The sequence below is a fragment of the Molothrus ater genome, chromosome 6 (assembly GCF_012460135.2).
Source record: "Molothrus ater isolate BHLD 08-10-18 breed brown headed cowbird chromosome 6, BPBGC_Mater_1.1, whole genome shotgun sequence".
Taxonomy (NCBI): Eukaryota; Metazoa; Chordata; class Aves; order Passeriformes; family Icteridae; genus Molothrus; species Molothrus ater.
Window position 1 is genome coordinate 58,970,667 of NC_050483.2, and position 21,282 is coordinate 58,991,948.

The 21,282-nt window shown below is 48.5% G+C and overlaps 1 protein-coding gene across 1 annotated transcript in view; it reads right to left on the bottom strand.

Annotated features, from left to right (window-relative positions):
* The window catches only part of TMEM260 (transmembrane protein 260), a 64,100-nt gene extending 57,491 nt beyond the window's left edge, over window positions 1–6,609 (bottom strand). The window contains exon 1 of the mRNA XM_036384291.2: window positions 6,496–6,609. Within this exon, the coding sequence (XP_036240184.1) occupies window positions 6,496–6,609 (114 nt within the window). The remainder of the gene's footprint in view (window positions 1–6,495) is intronic.
* Between the last annotated feature and the right edge of the window lie 14,673 nt (window positions 6,610–21,282).

Here is a 21,282-nt window from a genome sequence, read left to right on the forward strand (position 1 = left end):
GATATAACCATGAGCATGGATATGAACATGGAGATTGGCATTTTACACGAGCAGATAGGGAGAGGACAAGGAGGTGTCACTATAGGACACGAAACAACACAAGGTAAAAAGGGAAGTTTATTTTCTGACTCCAACATTTACAGATTTCCAAAAGTGACAGTGGATTGGAGGGTGAAATTGCCACCTCTCCAATGACACTGGACAAACCAAGAGTCCTTCAAGTTTCTCCTCCTCCATAAAAGAATGCAAAACAATAAGTTATTTACAGAAAGTGTGTAAGAAAGTTCGCTGCAAGAATGTAAACATCAGAAGCCTTAGAAGATCTTAAAAATTCAAGGCAACAAGGGGGAATGGTTTTGAATTGGCAGAAGGCAGGTTTAGATTGGCTATGATGAAATTCTTGATGGCTAAAGACTGGTAGAACTGGACATTCTCAGCCTGAAAGGAGAAGCATTTGGTGTGACCTAATTGCAGCCTTCCAGTGCCTGAAGAGAGCCTTCAAGAGAGATGGAGAGGGACCTTTTTGGGAGCATGAAGTGACAAGACAAGGAGGAATGGCTTCAAACTAAAAGGGAGTAGGTTTAGATGGGCTGTTGGGAAGAAATTTTTCCCTGTAGGGGTGGTGAGACCCTGGCACAGGTGTCCAGAGAAGCTGTGGCTGCTCCATCCCTCAAAGTGAGTTCCAGGCCAGGCTGGATGGGGCTTGGAGCAACCTCATCTAGTGGAAGGTGTCCCTGCCCATGGAAGTGGCTGGAATCAGGTGATATTTCAGTTCCTTTCCAGCTGAAACAATTCTGGGATTCTGCAGTGGATGTGCAATGAAATTAGGTCTGAATCACAACAAGGACCCACCTGAGAGCAGATTCCTGCTGCCAGTGGGAGCCTCTGTGGGGGCTGGGAATGTCCCAGCCCATGCAGTGGAGAAGGGACAATCATTTACCAGAGAAGGGACAATTATTCACCAGAGCAGGTCCTTTCCTCAGGGCTTCCCAAGGACCTCATCTCCAATAAGTTCAGACAAGGCAGCAAATCCCTTCTCTTGCAAGCCTCCAATGAACCAACCCACCCAACCCAACCCCAACCCCTCTCCCAGGACCAAAATCTGGGTGACAATCCCAGAAGAGAAGGGGACTTAGAAGATCCCTCTGTTTTCAGGAGACAGTGTTGGATGGTTGTGGCTGCTTCTTCTGCAACTCTTCATTTGTCCTTTACAAGGTTCTGTGATTTAAGAATGTGTGTTAAATCTTCTGCAACAATCAATTCAAATATACAAGTTTGGCTATTCAAATTACTTTTCCAAAAGTACTTTAAAATGCATTAAGTTATTAATTGCCTGCTGGCACTTTAATCAAACGGGAAAATTGACATAGCCAGAGGCATGTATTTTTGTGGAAAGGAAATTTATTTAAGAAGAAACAGCGGCTCTTACTGCTTAATTTAAACTGAGAAAACTGTGGAAAATCAACTGCTATGGAAAATTAATAAAACATTTCCAGCTGCAAACAGTGACTAATTGTACAAGATGAAGACTGCCTGGAATTAATAACTTGCAATCTTCTGTGTGAAGAACCCCCTACCAGTTCAATTTACTGGGAGATTAAATTACTTCTAAGTTTGCCATATTAAAACAGAACATGAATAAAATGTTAGTGAAAGCACATCTATTATTTACTGTCTGTGATATGGATATAATTATTTCCAAACAACCACAATGTGACGTGACTGGCAATATTTAAATTATTTGCTAGCGAATGTAGTTTTACCACCTCGCTTCCTATAAAAACAGCCCAAATGGGTTTTTACAGATGCCATATTCCTGCCATGGGGGAATTATCTCCTCATCCTCTGCCCCGCGGTGCCCAGCATCCCTGTCTTGCTGCTCTTTAACACCACCTCTTGTCTTCCCCCGCTGCCCCACAAATTCCACGTTTTGCTCGTTTTTTGTGGTTTCCCCCCTTTTTCGAGCTGACTGCGCTGAGCACCCGGTGCCAAGAAGAGTTTTGGCGGTGGCAGAGAGCAATCAGGGGGATGTTTTCCCCGTGTGTGAGGGCTCCTTGCTGATCCCAGAGCAGAAAGCTCACCTGCGGAGACAGAGAACTCACGCTTGTCTCTTTCAGAGCGTGCCAAGCCCCTTCCAAGGGAGCAGAAAATGGGGAGGAGAGCAAGAAACACCCAGGCAAGGGGGTGTTTGCAAAAACCCAGACAAAACCCAGCGGGATTTCCAAGAATCCTGTAAAGGAGCAGGAGGTGGGAGAGCTGCAGAGGATGGAGGAGTTGCCAGCCCTCAGGGGACTCCCGCTGGGATGCTGCGTGGTGGCCCCAGCGCTTTGGGAGGTGCTGAGATAATGCAAAGAAAGAGGTTGTGCAATGGTGTGGCTTAGGTGGAGGGGATTTTCACAGCCTGGGGTGAGCTGGGAGTGAGGAGAGACCACCTGGAACATGTTTGGGGCTGATGGCGTTGACCACGTGCCCACTGCCCTGCCACGAGATGCAAGACTGGAGAGACAAAGGAGTGTGAGGAGCAGCTGAGGGAGCTGGGGGGGCTCAGCCTGGAGAAAAGGAGGCTCAGGGGGACCTTTTTGTTCTCCCCAACTCCCTGACAGGAGGGTGCAGCCTGGTGGGGGTCAGGCTTTGCTCCCAGGGAACCAGTGGCAGAATGAGAGCAAACGGCCCCAAGCTGCACCAGGGAGAGTTCAGGTTGGTCATCAGGAGGATTTCTTCATGGAAAGGGTTGTCAGGCATTGGAATGGGTTGGCCAGGAGTCACCATCCCTGGAAGTGTTCCAGAAATGACTGGACATAGCACTCAGTGCTCTGGTCTGGTTGACAAGGTGGTGATCAGCCAAAGGTTGGAGCTGGCAGTATTGGAGGCCTTTTCTAACATAAAGGATTCTCTGATTTGGTGTGAAAAGACTTCCAGGATCTCACTATAAAATTGAGACCCCTAAGAAGACCCCAGAGTATGAAAGTATTGCAGAGAGATGGTGTGGGAGGATGTTAATGGGCCATAGGGTGCCTTGGGGAATCCTCTGCTTGGAGAAGGCAGGAAGGAAGGACTGTGTGGGTCTGCCTTTGCTTTGAAACTCCCACTTCCCATCCCATCTCACCCCTTGTCCACCTGTGTGGCAGCACCCCTGCTCTAGAGGGGGGAAACTGAGGCACAGGGTGGCCTGGACCAGCTCAGCTCTCTGACAATCAGGCTTTGTGTGGGGTATCTCAGTCACCGGCCTGGCAGAGACCCCTCCATGTCCCTGTCTGTCCATGCAGCACCAAAGGGAGCTGATAGCCCCAGCAAAGCTCAGGGGATAGAAGGACACAATAAAGTAATTTCAGAACCTGCTAAAAAGGGATGAGAGCCATGGAGCTGGACAAACCACGGCAGGAATCTGTCCACAACTCCTTCAAATGGAAATAAATTATTCTGTCATTAAAGTTTGGCACAGACATGGTTAAATACAGGTGCATTAAGCCAAAGCTGCCCAGAGGGCAGTGTCAGAGAAAGATAGGACCAGCCACCCTCTCCAGCTGCTGCTGGAGGTCAGAAGTGAAGCATGGAGTGGTGAATTCACACCTTTTCTTCACCTCCATGGCTCTGCCAGGTCACTGCTTCCAGCCCAGGGTGGTCCTTTGGACCTGCCTGCATTCCTGAGGAGATCCACAGCTCCATCGTTTGTCCTCACCTCAGCAGGAACCATTTACACTTGTGTTTAAAGGGATTTGGCCATGCTCTGTGGAAATAACTGTGCTGCAGGAAAGGGAAAGGGGCTCTGTGCCAACTGTGAGCACCTTTATTTGCTATTTATCCCCATCTGTCCTGCAGTGTCCTCCCAGCTAGAGGTGATCCCTGTCCCTCACATCCTCTGCCCAGGAAGGTCTCCTGAGGAAGATGCTGAGCCCAAGCAGAAGGCCCTGAAGGGGTGAGTCAGCCCCACTGCCAGACACCCTGGGAGAAGGAGCTCATGTTCACAGAATCCCACAATAGTTTGGGTTGGGCCTTAAAGCTCATCTCATTCCCACCTCCCTACCATGGGCAGGGGCACCTTCCACCAGACCAGGATGCTCCAAGCCCTGTCCTTGGGCAATTCCAGGGATGGGGCATCCACAGCTTCTCTGGGCACCCTGTGCCAGGGCCTCCCCACCCTCACAGGGAACAATTCCTTCCCAATGTCCCATCCAACCCCGCCCTCTGCCAGTCTGAGTCCATTCCCCCTTGTCCTGTCCTTCCAGGCCCTCATAAAATCCTTCTCTGCCAGCAAAGCAGTGAGCTGCAGCTCAGACCTGCTGGTTATCACAGAGAATGTGGGTGGAGATGGAGTTTCCCAAAGACGCTTTCAGGTGTCAATAATTGAGCGTGGCACCTTTAATCGCCATAGTCCTGTTGCTGTGCAAACCTGGGGACCTCCCCTCTTGATGTCAGCTTAGACCTGATTTTCTAATTGCATTACCTGGGTGATTAGGTAGAAATACCACAACCCTGTGCTGCACCAGAACGAGGATCCACTTCCTAACAGAATTGACCTGGCTTTAGTATGGAAAACTTGTACACATACATGGTCACATTCAACTTAACCCTGCTGTGATCACACAGATTAGAGTGTGGGGCTTGTTCCCTTCAAGAAATAGCTCAAAAATCACACAGGTTGGGTTCCAAAGAAGCTGTGGTTTGAATTCAAGCAATTAGAGGTACCAGACAACATGGAAGCCACCAGGTTCCCACCATCCAGCACCTCTGTAGGATCACCCAACATCCTTGCCCAGCCCAGCTGGAGATGCTCCAGATTTGGGTTCACCAAGGAGCACTTCAGGCTTTGTGGAAGCACCATGCCAGGAAAGGTTTGGAGTGTCATGGCTCTCCTGGCCAAGTCTGGAAAGCTTTGGAGTATCATGGCTCTCCTGGCTGAGTCCTGGAAAGGTTTGGAGTGTCATGGCTCTCCTGGCTGAGTCCTGGAAAGCTTTGGAGTGTCATGGCTCTCCTGGCTGAGTCCTGGAAAGGTTTGGAGTGTCATGGGTGTCCTGGCTGAGTGCTGGAAAGCTTTGGAGTGTCATGGCTCTCCTGGCTGAGTCCTGGAAAGGTTTGGAGTGTCATGGCTCTCCTGGCCGAGTCCTGCAGGTGTTTGGTGTCACAGCGTGTCCCCTGCAGCGTGGCAGGACCTGGGGGAGATGGAGGGAACGTTTCTGCAGGCACTGGTTGCCACCATGCCCTGCTGTCACCATGGCTACTGCCAGGTGCCTTTTCCCAGCCAGGGAGGAGAATTAGCTTCGCCCTTGAGTGGGTTCAAGAACAAGAAAGAAAAGCATAATCCTCCCCCCTGCCTCAGCAGGGTGCAAATCTTGTAAAAACAAGTGGCTGTAACGCTCACCTGGGGACCTGGGGAGATTTGTTGGCCTGGGGAGGTTTGTTGGCCTGAAGGTCCCATCCCCTTCCCTCGTGGTCCATGCAGAGCTGGATTTCCACTGCTCAGGGACAATCAACACCCACCCCGGCCATGGGGAACAGGAGGGAAAAGGCATCTTCGTGCAGAGGGTGGTTGGTGTTCAAAACAGGACCGGCACCTTCTCCAGCGCTGTCTGGGACAGCCTGGGTCATTCTTTGCTTTGAAACTGCCACATCCCAGCCCATCCCACCGCTTGTCCCACCTGTCCCCACCGCCCTCACCCACCCCATCTCTCTGACACACCAACCCTCCCTTTCTCCCTCCTTTTGTTATTCCCGCCCCGCCCTTTCTTTCTTTCTTTTTTTTTTTTCCCCCTTCTTATTTTATTTTTTTTTTCTTTTTTCCCCTAAAGAGCGAACAAAACAAAACAAGAAAAAGCGATGCCAAGCCGATCCTCTTAACCCAGCGTTCGTAGCCCGGGGAGGGCCCCGGCACACGGCGAAAACCCCCACGCATTTTGTCCTGTTTCTTCAGAGCAACTCGAGCAAATTGAAAGCCGCGGAGGGGTGTGTGCCCCCAGGCACTTGGTAAATCCACTTCCTTTGTCATAACAAGAACAAATCCCACCTTTGAAGTTTTTCCTTCTTGTTACAAGGGGAATGTCTTTTGTTTAATCCATTTTAGCCTTTAATGCCTGACCTGGATCAATCCTGTTGGGTAGATTACACACTACTCACGCCGACTTTAAACTACCCTACAGGGATTTTTATTCTTCCCCCCCCCCTCCTCCCCACCGCATTTGTGTGAGAATCTCAGCAATAATCGGCATTACGACTTTAGACCATCACTCACTTTGAAGGAGGAGACTGTCCTTTAACAAAGGGGAGGGAGGGGGAGGAAACCCACAAATATCAAACAGATTTAATCAGCTTTGAGCCCTTTCAATCTCATATTCATACCGGATCTTTATTAGTTATGAAAATCAGTGCAGAACTTGGCTGGGCTCTGTGTCTCCATGTTCTCCTCCCCTGTTTCATGCTCTGCTCAGGACTGAACATGCCACTGCTGGTCCAGTGGAAATCCAGGGAAATATCCACCCAGGACTGCTGCAAACAACCTACCAGGGTCTCCATCACCCACACCACACCTGAACTGCCTTGTTCTCCTCCATCCCGTTGCTCATTCCAGTGGAAAAGGCTGGAAAATGCTGGCAGGAGGAGCCAGGTGGCCCCCATGGTGACCATGACTTCCACAGTGGATGGATATCAGCACAGAGGATAGATCTGTGTATGAACCCATAACCTTCAGCTCCTTAAACCTTTACATCAGGACTTGCTGTGGGAAGTGCTGACCCTCAGTTCTTGTCATCTCCTTATTTTTCAAGACAACCTTAACACGGGCTTCCTGTGTCCCCTGGTAATGTTCCCTGGTAGCTCCTCAGAGCAGGAATATCCTGTCCCAATTTCCTCTCCTGCAGCACTGGGGCACTGGCTGTGCTGTGGGTCTCGTTGTCAGATTAACCTTGGCTTCACTGCTGTTCCTCGTGGTTTATGGCCAACACCAGCCTTGTGCAGAGCCACAGGGCTCAGGCACATCCAGAGCTGCACGAGAGCTCCCGGGGGATCACAGGGAGCATTTCCCAACCCTCCCCAGCTCTGGCCCCAGGGTGCAGCTGATACCATTTGGCCATGAAGTGGAGAAGGTCTGAATGGCCCCGTCCCTCCCCAGGAGCTCCTAGTTCTTCTGGAAAGCCCCAGAGCAGAGGCTGCACGTGCTCCCCTCACCATGACATTGCTCTTCCAACTCAAACCAGTTTTTCCTTGAGTGCAGCTTTGACCTTTCCCCAAGGAACAGGAGAGCCAAATCCTACTCTGTTGGATTATTCCCAGCTTTTCAGAGGTGGGGCAATCAAGAGGCATTTTAAAAGATTTTATTCCATTATCAGTCTCGATGAATAGTGAGATGTAAGAGATGTAAAACTCAACCCCATTCTGTCAGAAGCCAACCCATTTCCTGGTCACAATACCTTAAAAATGTTTTTCAACCTGTTGGCTTTTGCCACACAATGCTACTAATACTTCTAACACAAATCACTTAAATTTTTACCCCACATAGTCCTGCTACAATGCATCTTTCACACTTCTAATTCTCTAAAATATCTGGTCTTTTTGCAAGGCCATGTTTTCAGACTTGTTGAAACTTGTTTCTAGCTCAATCTCTCTCTCAACAATGTCATCTCTATTCCATGGCCTTCCTAAGCCAGCACACCTTATCTCAGAGTTTGCATACACGTGTACAAGGCTGTGTGAGCTTTCAGTCAGATTTTGAGAATCCCTTACAAATCCATTCCTCACACTACTCCAGGAGGCTCGTAGCCCATCTTCCCTCACCTCACTTCTGTTCCTTCCCTCTGGGCTCCCTACAAGTTGCTCACAAGGGTTTGAAGCCCTGAGCTTCCCTCATGTCTGGTAGGAGCACACAAGGCAGGACCAGTCCCTGCCAGGACTCACATGTGACTCTCTTTATAATGAACACCCCAAATAAGTTTTTGTTTGCTGTCCCATCAGCCTTAGGCTGTGATTTGTTCTGCTTTCACACCCAGCCCCCAATGCTGCTGCTTTCTCTTCTCTGTTTCATACCTGTTTGCCTAATTTTGCTCTCCTAAAGGTACCCAGAAGCCCTGGGCTTTGAGAGCTGGTAACTGCTCATTTCTCACCTTGGTTCATCCAGGTCTGTTTTGGATTCCCGCAGAAAAGCTCTGGTGTCCCCCCATCTCCAAAAGTCACAGGTGCACCAGCCTGGTGTCTTATCCATCCAAGCACAGAAAGTCAAATAAAAGGGATTAAATAACCCCAAAATGCCAGCAACATCTTCTATTGCAACCCTTAAACCTCCCACAACTCTTAAATGGCTGTTTCTGATGGATTTCTGCTCCTGCCTCATGGGTAGATGTGGAAACTGGGAAGACTCATCATGAGGACATTGAGGAGAATGGTGAATGCCAAGACAAGATTTGGCTGATTCAATGACAACCCCCACTCTTGCCCCTCAAGAAACCAGCCAAAGTCACCACAAAAACACATCCCAAGAGAGGTGGGAACCATCTGCTCCTGCCACCACCAGTGGCCACAAAACATCCACCAAGACTCTGCCACCTCACCCTAGGGAATAAAGGAGAGAGTGGGGACCATTTTACAGCAAAAACACTGCCCTGGCTGGGGTCAGAGTGCCAGGATTAGAGTACCTGTTCTTGAAAGAATCATCCTGGGGGATAAAGTGGTTTTTCCTTGGTTTCCATCTGCTCCTGCCGCCACCAGTGGCCACATTTGGGGCCACAAAACACCCACCTAGACCCTGCCACCTCACTCTGGGGGATAAAGCACAGAGTGGGGACCATTTTACAGCAAAAACACTCCCCTAGATGGGGTCAGAGTGCCAGGATTAGAGTAGCTGCTCCTGGCAGCATCAGCCTGGAGGATAAAGAGGTTTTCCTTGGTTTCCATAGGGCCAAGCCTTAGCAGTGGATATAGCTGAGCATTTTGGCCTGTGGGGGGCTCAGGAAGGGTCCAGGGAGCCCCCAGACATCCCCCAGGACAGCCGAGTGAGGAACCATCTCCTTTCACTTCTTATGAGATTGATATGCTTTGAAATTAGTAACCCTCCATTAGCTCTCCAAATAGCTCCGAATCATTAGGGTCAGTACGTCTGCACTCCTCAAAATGAGCTTTTACCTGAATTAGCATCTCAAAGAGGCAGGGCTCCCTTCCCCGGTTTTAATTCCAGCACATCAGGATGGTTTTGGTGGCCAATCCGAGCCCTGCATCCCAAATACATTCAGGGGAACCTGCTGGCTTGTTTAAAATGTTCTTTTCCCTTCCCATTCTTTACTAAATGCCTATTATATTAATGTTTAAAATCCATTTAAGTTCATCATGGGTGGCTTTGTGGAGGGACAGCAGCTCCATCACTGTAATTAGATGATTTATTGCCCTCTCGTGGTGACACACGCTAACTAGAGAAGCTGTGATTTAAATTGGATGATCCTTCCAAGAGTGTTTGAGTGAGAAATAAAGGGAGAATTATTAATACTATTAGAGAGCAGCAGCGTGTTGGTGCAAGGGATGTGCTGTGCTAGGAGAGGGATTAGCCAAAACTTGCTGCTTTTGCAGCTGAACTTGGCTTTGCCCCAGTGTGGGACCAGCATCACCCTCAGCCAGAGCTGAGACAGGGTGAGCTCCTGGCACAGCCATGGGCCGGGTGTTAAAAACCGAGTGTGGCCAAAATCGCCGGGTTTAGAACTCAAAACTGGGGGAAACCACCCCACAAGAGGAATTGCTGCTCCACCCCTGCCAAGTGTCCCAGATAAATTGGGATATCTCTCCCTCCTTTTCAGGGGCTGCTGACCACAGGGAAAAAAAAGCGAAGGGGGTTAATTTTTGTTTTTTTAATTGAAATATTGGTTCCTTTCTCCTCCTTGCTGATTGAAATACTTCAAGCACTCCCTGGGCTGCCAGACCCTCTCTCCTCTGAGCATGCAGCCCTCCTTATTCCCACTCTTGGGAGAGCTGGATGAGTCCCAGAACTCTCCCACTGTAAGACAATTCCCCACCAGTGTGAGTGAATCCACATGAACATTTCTCACTGATTCAATTAAAACACCAGGCAGGCCTGAGCTGCAATAATTTGGTACAGAAACCAAGTATAGACCTAGCCTGGAGCTGTTATTTAAAAGCCTGGGTTAATACAGTGTAAACCCATGAGCACATCCTCTTACGGTGGGGCTTAAATCTTTTAAGAGTGGCTTATATCAATCTAGTTTAAGTCAATTCCTCACCCAGTTAAGCTAAATTGAAAGGAGCACTCAGACCCCAAACACAGAGCTGGTGTTACCTAATCCCTGTGCACACACTGCTGGGAGGGGACAGGGCACCAGGGAGCCTTGGCCAGGCCCTGGGGAGCACCAGGGTGACACAGTTTGATCCCCACAGCCCCATCCAAACACCCCCTCAAGGGTCCCCTTTGCTGCAGAACCACGGTGTGGCCCTGTCCTCACTTGGGGTCACCATTCCTTCACAGTGAGCTTCGTCCAGAAAATAGAAACACCTGCTTGTCAAGTTCTGGAGAAAACATCTTTTTGTGTTGGGCTCATCCAACAGATTTTAAAAAGATGGTCTCCTGGCAGGAGGTACAAGGGAAGTTTCAGAAACAGTGGGTGGATGTCCTGTGACCACCAGAGGTGAGTGTGAAAATGAGGGTTATAGAGTGGTGAAGGAAAAAATAAAGGAAAAAAAGCTTTTCTCCTACTTTGGGAGTAAGCCTGGAGGCCACAAACCCCAGTTCCATGATTTTTGTGTGATTTCGGGGTCAGCTGGCTGGCACAATGCCCAGGAGCTCCCACCAGGAGCACCATGTGAAATTCTTTAAGGTAAAGAATTACCTTACACAGGTAAAATTCTTTAAGGCCACTAAAGGAAATCGAGCCTTGATTTTGGGCATGGTCATTAGGAAGTGCCTTGGGTGGGTTCCATGAGCCCATGGGACCCCATCAGCCCCAGAAGGACCAGCAGCCTTCATCCCTGCCCTCCTCACCCCCCCCAGGTAAGCAGCAAAAAAGCACTTTCCAAAAGACAGAGGACACCCTGAGTGTTTTGACCTCCAAATTCTGTGTTTATTTGTGAAAAAAACACCCCACAGAATTTGTGAAAAATTTGTGTGGCTGGACACAAATAAACACAGAATTTGTGAAAAATTCTGTGTTTATTTGTGTCCAGCCACACAGGCCCCATGCCCTCTGCATCCTTCATGGAAATGTGAAATCACCAAAATCCCTTGGAAGGTTCTCAGGAACATAGAACCCACTCTGAGGGTGTCTTTGGGAAGGACAAGAGCAGGTTTTTAACCCATTTCATATCCACCCATGCTTATTTTGGGGAGTGGTGACTGTGAATATAAAAAAAAAAAGGCAAAAAAAATAAACCTTCTGCAGAGGTGACACAATGGAAGGAACCTGCCCTGAGTGCTTCAATGAGTACTAAATAAATAAAAAGTGATTACAGATATCAACACTTCTCAGATAATAGAGATTAATGAACATCTGACTTGAAAAAACTCCATTCTCCATACACAGATCTCCTATCCAGCCACCAGCCTGTGGCAGGGGGTTGGAACAAGGTGTTCCTTAAGATCCCTTCCCACCCAAATAATTCTAGGATTTTATTGCATTATTTTATCCAAGAAATCATCTCTCCCTCCCTGGCAGAAAAAGGGCAGGGGGGAGCAGCCCCATCAGGATGAAATCCCAGCTGTGGTGAGCTGGAGGGTGTTTTTCCTGCAATTTTCAGCTGTCCTCAGCCAAAAGAACCAACTAAAATCACTCCAGCCTACCCTGCATCCCTGCTCGATGCTCCCACGGCTCGCAGTTATCCATCAGGCTGGTACCTGGGAAAGCAGCAGCATTTTCCCGCACAAACAGCACCTCTGAAGGGAGGAGGGACATTCTCCTTCTCTCAGCTCCCGAATGTGGCTGCGGGGCGCCGGCCGTGGGCATTAGATGGCAGCAGCGCCCAGGGATGGAGCAGCCGGGCAGCCGCAGCCCCTTCCTGCTGGGAATGGCTGTGGGTCAGTATTGGGAACTGGGAATGGCTGTGGGTCAGCCCTGGGAACTGGGAATGGCTTTGGGTCAGCGCTGGGAACTGGGAATGGCTGTGGGTCAGTATTGGGAACTGGGAATGGCTGTGGGTCCGTACTGGGAACTGGGAATGGCTGTGGGTCAGTACTGGGAACTGGGAATGGCTGTGGGTCAGCACTGGGAACTGGGAATGGCTGTGGGTCCGTACTGGGAACTGGGAATGGCTTTGGGTCAGTACTGAGGGACAGGAATGGCTGTGGGTCAGTACTGGGAATTGGGAATGGCTTGGGGTCAGCACTGAGGGACAGGAATGGCTTTGGATCAGCCCTGGGAACTGGGAATGGCTGTGGGTCAGTATTGGGAACTGGGAATGGCTTTGGGTCAGCGCTGGGAACTGGGAATGGCTGTGGGTCAGCGCTGGGAACTGGGAATGGCTGTGGGTCAGTACTGGGAATTGGGAATGGCTGTGGGTCAGCCCTGGGAACTGGGAATGGCTGTGGGTCAGCGCTGGGAATTGGGAATGGCTGTGGGTCAGCGCTGGGAACTGGGAATGGCTGTGGGTCAGTATTGGGAACTGGGAATGGCTTTGGGTCAGCGCTGGGAACTGGGAATGGCTGTGGGTCAGCGCTGGGAACTGGGAATGGCTGTGGGTCAGCGCTGGGAACTGGGAATGGCTGTGGGTCAGTATTGGGAACTGGGAATGGCTGTGGGTCAGTACTGAGGGACAGGAATGGCTGTGGGTCAGCGCTGGGGATTGGGAATGGCTTGGAGTCAGTATTGGGAACTGGGAATGGCTGTGGGTCAGTATTGGGAACTGGGAATGGCTGTGGGTCAGCACTGGGAATTGGGAATGGCTGTGGGTCAGCGCTGGGAACTGGGAATGGCTGTGGGTCAGCACTGGGAATTGGGAATGGCTTTGGGTCAGCACTGAGGGACAGGAATGGCTTTGGGTCAGCACTGGGGATTGGGAATGGCTGTGGGTCAGTACTGGGAACTGGGAATGGCTGTGGGTCAGCACTGGGAATTGGGAATGGCTGTGGGTCAGCACTGGGAACTGGGAATGGCTTTGGGTCAGCACTGGGGATTGGGAATGGCTGTGGGTCAGTACTGAGGGATTGGGAATGGCTTTGGGTCAGCACTGAGGGACAGGAATGGCTTTGGGTCAGCGCTGGGAATTGGGAATGGCTTTGGGTCAGCACTGAGGGACAGGAATGGCTTTGGGTCAGCAGCAAGGCTTGGGAATGGCTTGGGGTCAGCCCTGAGAGCTGGGAATCCCGGTCCATTTTCTTGTAGTCACTAAATTTCCCAAATTTCTTTTTTTTCTCCTCCAATTGCAATTCCTTTGATGGTATCTCCTTTCCAGCGTGTTTCTAAGTCCTTCTTATGTTTTGGCCTTCAGCGGGGATCAATTTTTGCAAGCTGTGGTGCATGTCCCTGCACTTGATGACATGCCATGCCTTTGGATGGCTTTGACTTTGGGAAAGAGTTTTTTCTTTTTTTTTTCTTCTTTTTTAAGTATCTATGCCATGTCCCTCATATCTTCCCCTCCAAGATGTGTCTTCCTCCTTGACTTTTTCCCCAGCTTTTGCAACATCTGTGAGCTTAGTTTTGGCCTCTTTTGGTCCTTTGCACTGCAGCTGGTATAATGGCTTTGGGTCAGCACTGAGAGCTGGGAATGGCTTTGGGACAGCACCAAGGCTTGGGAATGGCTTTGGGCCATGGCTGCCGAGCAGAGGGGTTCACTCCAGCCCTGCAGCACAGGCAGCACTTTGGGAAAGGAGAGGAAAGTGTTTTGGGAAGAGCTGTGGGCCGGCAGAGTTGTCCTGGATGTGGATGTGTTGCTGGCCATGGCCTCCAGAGAATCTCTGGTGTCAGGAACAGCGTGGCCAGAGGGAGCAGGACAGGGATTGTCCCCTGTGCTGGCACTGCTGGGGCACCTCCAGCCCTGGGGCAGTTTTGGGACATTCACAGAAGGACATTGAGGGGCTGGAGCATGTCCAGAGAGGGGAATGGAGCTGGGGAAGAGTCTGGAGCACCGGGAGAGGCTGAGGGAGCTCAGCCTGGAGAAAAGGAGGCTCAGGGGGGACCCTGTGGCTCTGCACAGCTCCTGACAGGAGGGGACAGCCGGGGGAGGTCAGGCTCTGCTCCAGGGAACAGGGACAGGATGAGAGGAAAAAGCCTCAAGCTGGACCAGGACAAGTTTAGGTTGGGTATGAGAGAAAATTTCTTCACTGAAAGGCCAAGAGTTGGGTGGCACAGGGTGTCCAGGACAATGGTGGAGTAAAACAGGTAATTCCCACGAGCAACCACCCCGAAAAGAAAGTGCTGAGAAGTCTCAGGCCTGAGCCAAGGAACCCCCTCAGCTCCTCAGCTTCAGGAGGTGCTGGGGGAGCTTTCCCCAGGCCCAGGGGTGGCAGAGGTGGGGCAGAGGTGACACGTCCACCAGCTCAGGACGTGCAGCCGCTGCTCCACGAGGATCCCTGAGGGTGATCCCAGTGCTGGGAGCTGCAGGGCAGGAGTGCCCCTCAAACCCATCCCTGGGGTTTGTGCGTGGGTTTCATGGCAGAGTTCGGGTTCTGGAGAGCCCTGAGGGTGTGAGGTCAGAGCTGCCCAGTGAGAAGATGCTTTTCAGTGAGGAGAAGCAGAGTTTGCTTTGGTCAGCTCATAGTGGGATGCCAAGTGGGAAAAAAAAAATAAAAAGGGTCAGGAGTCAAAAGTTTGGGAGCTGCCAAAAGCCTGGGACAGACATCCCATGGGACAGAGCCTGCCAGAGCTTTATCCCAGGTTCCTGCAGCTCCCTCTGCTTCATGGCAGGGGCCAGAGAGCAGCTCTGGGATGGGGATTTTCACAAATAACCATGTTTTCACCCCCAGCTCTCTGGGTTTGTGCCCATCAGGAACAGCTCATTACTTTGTAAAATAAATTGGAAAAAGGTGTCAGGGCTGTTGCTGCAGCAAACTCATGGATGTGGGAGGGGACTTGCAGAGCACAATATTTATATTTTTTATCTGACACAGCCACTCTCTCAGCCTCACATTATCTTATCTGCCATCCTGATAAGGGCCCCGGAGAAAAAGCCAGCAGAGAAATTAGCAATCACAGGCTGTTTTATCAGGTCTGTGTGACAAACACAGGGACAGGGAGCAGTGTGTCCTTTGGCCCCTCAGTGATAGGGGTGCCTGGAAACCACGAGGCTGTTTTCCCAAAGAGGTCAGAGACATGACGTGACTTTCAGTTTTATTTTTCCTTGTCCCACCTCTGCCAACAGCCAGCCTCACCCAAGCTCCTGCAGGGAGCAGCAGGTTCAAGCCCACAGGGTGTTTGGCCGTGAAGCCATGAAGTGAATCTGGAAAGTCTTTGCTTCAGCAAAAGAAAAATAACTTTTCTCTTTTTTTTCTTTTTTTTTTCTCTTTTTTTTTCTTTTTTTTTTTTTTTTTTTGAGCTGGTTTTGCTCCGAGAGCCCAAGGAAAGATGCTGATCCTCAGTGTCTGCTGTATTAGCAGCAGAGAATCCCAGAGGGTTTGGGACCAAAATCTGGTTCCAACCCCCCTGCCAAGGGCAGAGACACTTTCCAAACCTCTTCTCTGAAAATGCAAACCCCTCACGGAGAAAAAAACAAAGACAAAAAACTGGAGACGTGGCAGAGAAAGCCATGGATGAGCTGACCCAGCCTCAGGAGCTGGGAAGCAGCCCTGTCCCAGGGCTGGGGCTGGCATCCCTGCAGAATTTGGAAAAGCCACCAGGCTGAGAGAAGTCAGCCAGATCAACACTAACCAAATTTATATTTAAATAAATAAATAAATAAATAGAGAGAGAGAAGAGCTTGGTTATAACCTTCGGCCGTGCCCTTTCTCCGTCTGGCTGATGAGCTTGTGCAGCCACCCTGGCAAGGAGGCTGCAGGATGTGCCAGGCTCCAGCCAGCCCTGGGGGGAATTTCGGGATTTATCGCAAGGGCACCGCAGCCCCTTCCACCGGCAGCGGGGGGAGCACGAGGTCACATCCACAAATGCGTCGGGGAAAAAAAAATAAATTAAAAAAAAATCCTTAATTACTCCCCCAAGGGCCGTTTCAGAGCTGCTGCCGGGCCAAAAGCGAGGTTGGAAAGGTTCATTAAGGAAGTTGGCAGACAGATGTGCCCGAATCACAGAGCCACAATATGGTCCCTGACCTTAAAACAGGGACCCTGAGCAGCACCATGGAGTGAAAGGAGGGGGTGGAAGAGCTTCCAACCTGCCCTTCTCCAGCAGGGAGGGAGCTGCAGGGAGGAAGATGCTGTCAAGAAACGTGGATTTATTTTTTTTTTTTCCCCAGCTGAGGATTTTGCTCTGTGAAACATTCAGCAGTGCCAAGAGAGGGCAGCCCAAGCCACCACATCACTGTCTGGCTTTTTCCTAGGATGTTCACTGAGGTTAGGATGCTGGGAGCAAGCAGATTAAAAAAAAATTAAAATAAAATAAAAATAAAGAATTAAAAATAAAAATAAACATAAAAATAAACATAAAATAAAAATAAATTAAAAATAAAAATAAAATTTAAAATCATAATTAAATAAAAATAAAAACTTAAAAATAATAAAAATGAAAATGAAATAAAATGAAATAAATAAAAATAAAATAAAATAAAAATAATTTTATATATTTATATCTTTATATAGCTATATTTATTATAAAAATAAATAATTAAAAAGAAAAAGAAAAAGAAAAATTCAAAAAATGAAAAATTATTTTAAAAAAGGGGCAGGGAAAGAGTGGGGAAAAAAGAGGGGAAAAAAGGCAGTCAAAATAGTGGGAGAAAAAAATACAGAGGAAAAACCAAAAGGGGACTCCAATTTTGGAGGGATGGTGGGGCTGACACTGTAAAATTGCAAACTGCCTTTGGGCAAGAAAATTGTAGAAGGTGTGAGGTTAATTAATGCATACCCCAGTGCTAAGGGGCCATGAGGGGAAGTTGGGATGCAGCATCTGGGAGGGAAGGTGAGCCCCAGGTGCTCAGTGCTTTGTTTTCAGGGTGTTACAGGGAAAACAGAAGCTGGGGAAGTTTCCCACCCAGGCCATAAATAAATGTGGGTTTTGTGCTCACAGGAACAGGTCTTGGCTCCCAGGGGTTTCCATGCTGGCCTTTGGGGCTTTGGTCTCCCTCAGGTCCCTTCCTTGTGGAAAGAGGCTGATTTGCACATTTCCAGAATTCCTAATAACCATGGCAATGGATATTTTCCTTTCTGAAAGGGAAAATGAAATTTCCTTTCGGGAAGGGAAACGGAATCTTGCGATTTCAATGAGGACCAATAGGGGAATCTTTGGTGCATGTCCCTGCACTTGATGGCATGCCATGCCTTTGGATGGCCTTGACTTTGGGAAAGATTTTTCTTTTTTTTTCCTTTTTTTTAAATATCCATGCCATGTCCCTCATATCTTCCCCTCCAAGTTGTGTCTTCCTCCTGCTTTTGCAACATCTGTGAGCTTAGTTTTGGCCTCTTTTGGTCCTCTGCAATGCACTGGATATAATCCCGGTCCATTTTCTTGTAGTCACTAAGTTTCCCAAATTTTTTTTTTTTCTCCACCAATTGCAATTCCTTTGATGGTATCTCCATTCCAGAGTGTTTGTAAGTCCTTCTTTTCTGTTTTGGCCTTCAGCGGGGATCAATTTTTGCAAGCTTTGCTCCATGTCCCTGCACTTGATGGCATGCCATGCCTTTGGATGGCTTTGATTTTGGGGAAGATTTTTTTCTTTTTTTTTTCTTCTTTTTTAAGTATCTATGCCATGTCCCTCATATCTTCCCCTCCAAGTTGTGTCTTCCTCCTTGACTTTTTCCCCTGCTTTTGCAGCATCAGTGAGTTTAGTTTTGGCATGTTTTGGTCCTTTGCACTGCAACTCATTTCCTCACAGACCATTTTTTGAAGACACTAAATCTCCCCATTTTCTGGGTTTTTTGGTTTTTTTTTTCAATGGCATTTCATTTGTTCCTATCTCCTTTCCAGACTGTTTGTAAGCCTTTCTTTCTGGGGTTGCAAGATTCCGTTTCCCTTCTTGTCAAGTTCATTTGTTTTCCTTTCTTGCATTTCCCAACCCAGTCTGGACACAGAGGATATTGAAGGGGGGTTGGAACTGGATTTTCCTTTCGGTCCCTTCCAAGCCAAACCACTCCAAGATTCTATGACTCTGCATCCAAGCAAATGTTTGGAAATGGCCCTGGTGAAAATCCAAGGCACTGAGCTGAGGATCTGTCCCCCAGCAAATCTGAACTTTACACGGACAAATAAATTAACCAGAAAGAAAAGGAAATGATCAGAAAATTCCGTCTCCTCGTTGGGGCAGCTTAAAGTAGCATGAATGTTGATTTATTGATTAGGAGAGGTACTTACATTTATAAAACAGCAATGGCTTGTCTGCAGTGCCAATAATCTAACACACTCCTGATGGCTCCAGGCTGGCAAGTCCCTTATCAGCACCTGAATTCATCAGGAGGGAAGGATACAAAGGGGAAAAAACACCCAGAAAACTTTATTTTTTCTGCAAAAAATAAGCAGGTTAAACCCTCCAGCAAAACTGGGATATCATGAGCCAACCACCCTGCAAAGAGCCAAGGAGAGAGCCAGGCTGGAATCAGAGTGGGGATCAGAGGGAGCAGCAAGGTCTCGGGCACATCTGAGGCTCAGGGATCAACACCAACACCATAAATCTCTCAAACATCCCCAGAAGCAAAGAAATTTTCCCCAGGGATCCAGGTGAGCAGCTGGAAACAGGCAGAATTTCCCAGCAGGAAAGGTGGGAGCAAGGAGCAAATATTGTAGGGACGAGGGGTGATGCTTTAGGGCTGGAAAGGAAAAGCACAGAGGGTCTGTGAATAAACTTGGAATGCTCTTCCCTAGATCCAGAGGGTTTGTGTGTGTGTTTTGTGGCAGAGTTTGGTTTCTGGAGAGCCCTGAGGGTGTGAGGTCAGAGCTGCTCAGTGAGAAGATGCTTTTCAGTGAGGAGAAGCAGGATTTGCTCTGGGCAGAGCCTGCCAGAGCTTTATCCCAGGTCGCTGCAGCTCCCTCTGCTTTGTGGCTTATCCAGGAGTTCCATCACTGGATCAGAGGAGGAGGAAAATCCCCTTGCAAGGCAAAGGCAAACCAATAACCTGCTCAAGGCTCACTCTTAAGACAGGTATGGGAATAAAGGTATTTTGTCAGAATAGGGTGCAGAAAATAAATAATTTCTCAAATTAATTAAGAAAATTCTGAATTAATTCAGAAAATAAATAATTTCTGAAATTAGTTAAGAAAATTCTGATTTAATTCAGAAAATAAATATTTTTCATCGTGGGCCAGGTCAAATAGGCAGTGTAGAAAGGACATGTCTGCCAAGGAAAGCCATAGAATCTCACCACAGTTTGATCCAGCTCCTCACCAGATTTTCCGAGTAAGGAGGGAATTGAGCTTCTTGCACAAAATCTGCCCCTGGGATTTTTCCAGGCTGGGCCAGCCCAGAGAGCAGAGAAAAGCAAGAAAACCAGTTCATTTTCTCAGCCTGGACATCTGCCCTGTGCATCCTGTGGAGCTCCTGGATAGAGTCCAGGATGGATTCTCATTCCCAAATGCATCCCTGGAGGATGGGGTACCCTGTCTGCCATGGAAAAAAGGGATGCTGTTGTCTCAGCAGGCAAATCACCCACAAACTGTACAAGCCACAGTTAGTAAATGATTAAAACATCTGATCTCTGGAACAGTGATGGTGAAAATGGTTTGAAAAACGGGATATTTGGGCAGTAGGAGAGAGCTCCTCCAGCATCTCTCTGGGGGCTGGGCTGTAGGAGCCCTCCAGAGGAGCCCCAGATAAGTAAGACATCATTAATAAATCAATGACAGGGAAATGAAAATGGAAGTGGATGAATCAGGGAGCTGATGGGGTCACAGATGCAAACCGGCGCATCTGCCGCGCTCCCGCTGCATTAACAAACAAGGCCAGTGGCTCAGACAGGCTAATGCTGGGAATAATAAACCTTCAAGAGCGATTAGAGCATAAATCACTTTTTTAAAAGCATGGCCAGGCCCTCCCTGGCCATGGGGAGACAACATTCTCTGAATCCCAGGAGCTTCCCAGCAGTGCCGCTCCTGGTGCCGGCTGGTTCCAACCTGCCAGGGGCACAGAGCCACCTTCAACCATCCATCCATCCATCCATCCATCCATCCATCCATCCATCCATCCATCCATCCCATCTACCTTCATCCATCCATCCATCCATCCATCCATCCATCCATCCATCCATCCATCCATCCATCCATCCATCCCATCCATCCATCCCATCCATCTTCATCCATCCATCCCATCCCACCCCATCCCACCCCATCCCATCCCATCCCATCCCCAGCCAGGGAATCCCTGAACCCTCCACACCACCTGGGTGGGATCCCTTCTTCCTTCCCCACTCACATCATGTGAAAAACGCCAATCACTTGTTTTTAAAATTTTTAAAGTTTAATAGTAATAAAATGGTTATAAAAAAAGCAATATAATTAGAGTAATAATAATTTGGACAATTAGGATTTAGGACAATATGAGACAATAGAAACAAAGAGTTATGGACAGTCCGGGTACCTTTTCTGGGCAAAATAAACCCAAAAAAGGACCCACGTTAACAGAGGATTAACCCTTAAAAACAACAGCCTGTTGCATATTCATACACCTCATACATTATGCATAAATTCCATTCAAACACAGGATTCTGTCTGGGCAGTGTCAGCTTCTTCCTCTGAATTCTGACTGCATCTTCAGGGCTGAGCAAGGCGGAAAGGACTTAAAAAGAGCAATAAATTCTTTTTCTCTGAAAGATTCAGGTGTCCTGTGGCTGCTATCTCGGTGCGAGTCCTCTCTTTAAAAAAAGTATCTTACATAGCATAGTTTCTATTTTAACATTTTGTTATAACCTAAAACTATATTTAACACACTACTTAAGAGAATTAATACAGCATCACTTTCTAATATAACACAGATAATATTCATTTTAATATTTGTGAAAAGCCAATCATAAAATACACATTTTTCACACATCCCTTGCGGGGTTTATTTGGACCAGAGAGCAAAATAACCTGCTCCTGTAGAATGTGGGATATTCAGGGGAAGGAATTGTGCAAGACTCCATGGGAAGTCCTTTCTGCCTGCCTAGGTGGGGAAAACTCTATGGTAAGTCTTTCCAATGCCCTGGGGATTTCCCTGAGGGGGAAATATTCAGATTCCACATGCTCCGTGGATTTTGGGGAGGAAGACAAAGCAGCTTTTCCTGGAAGGGAGCAGCCCCAG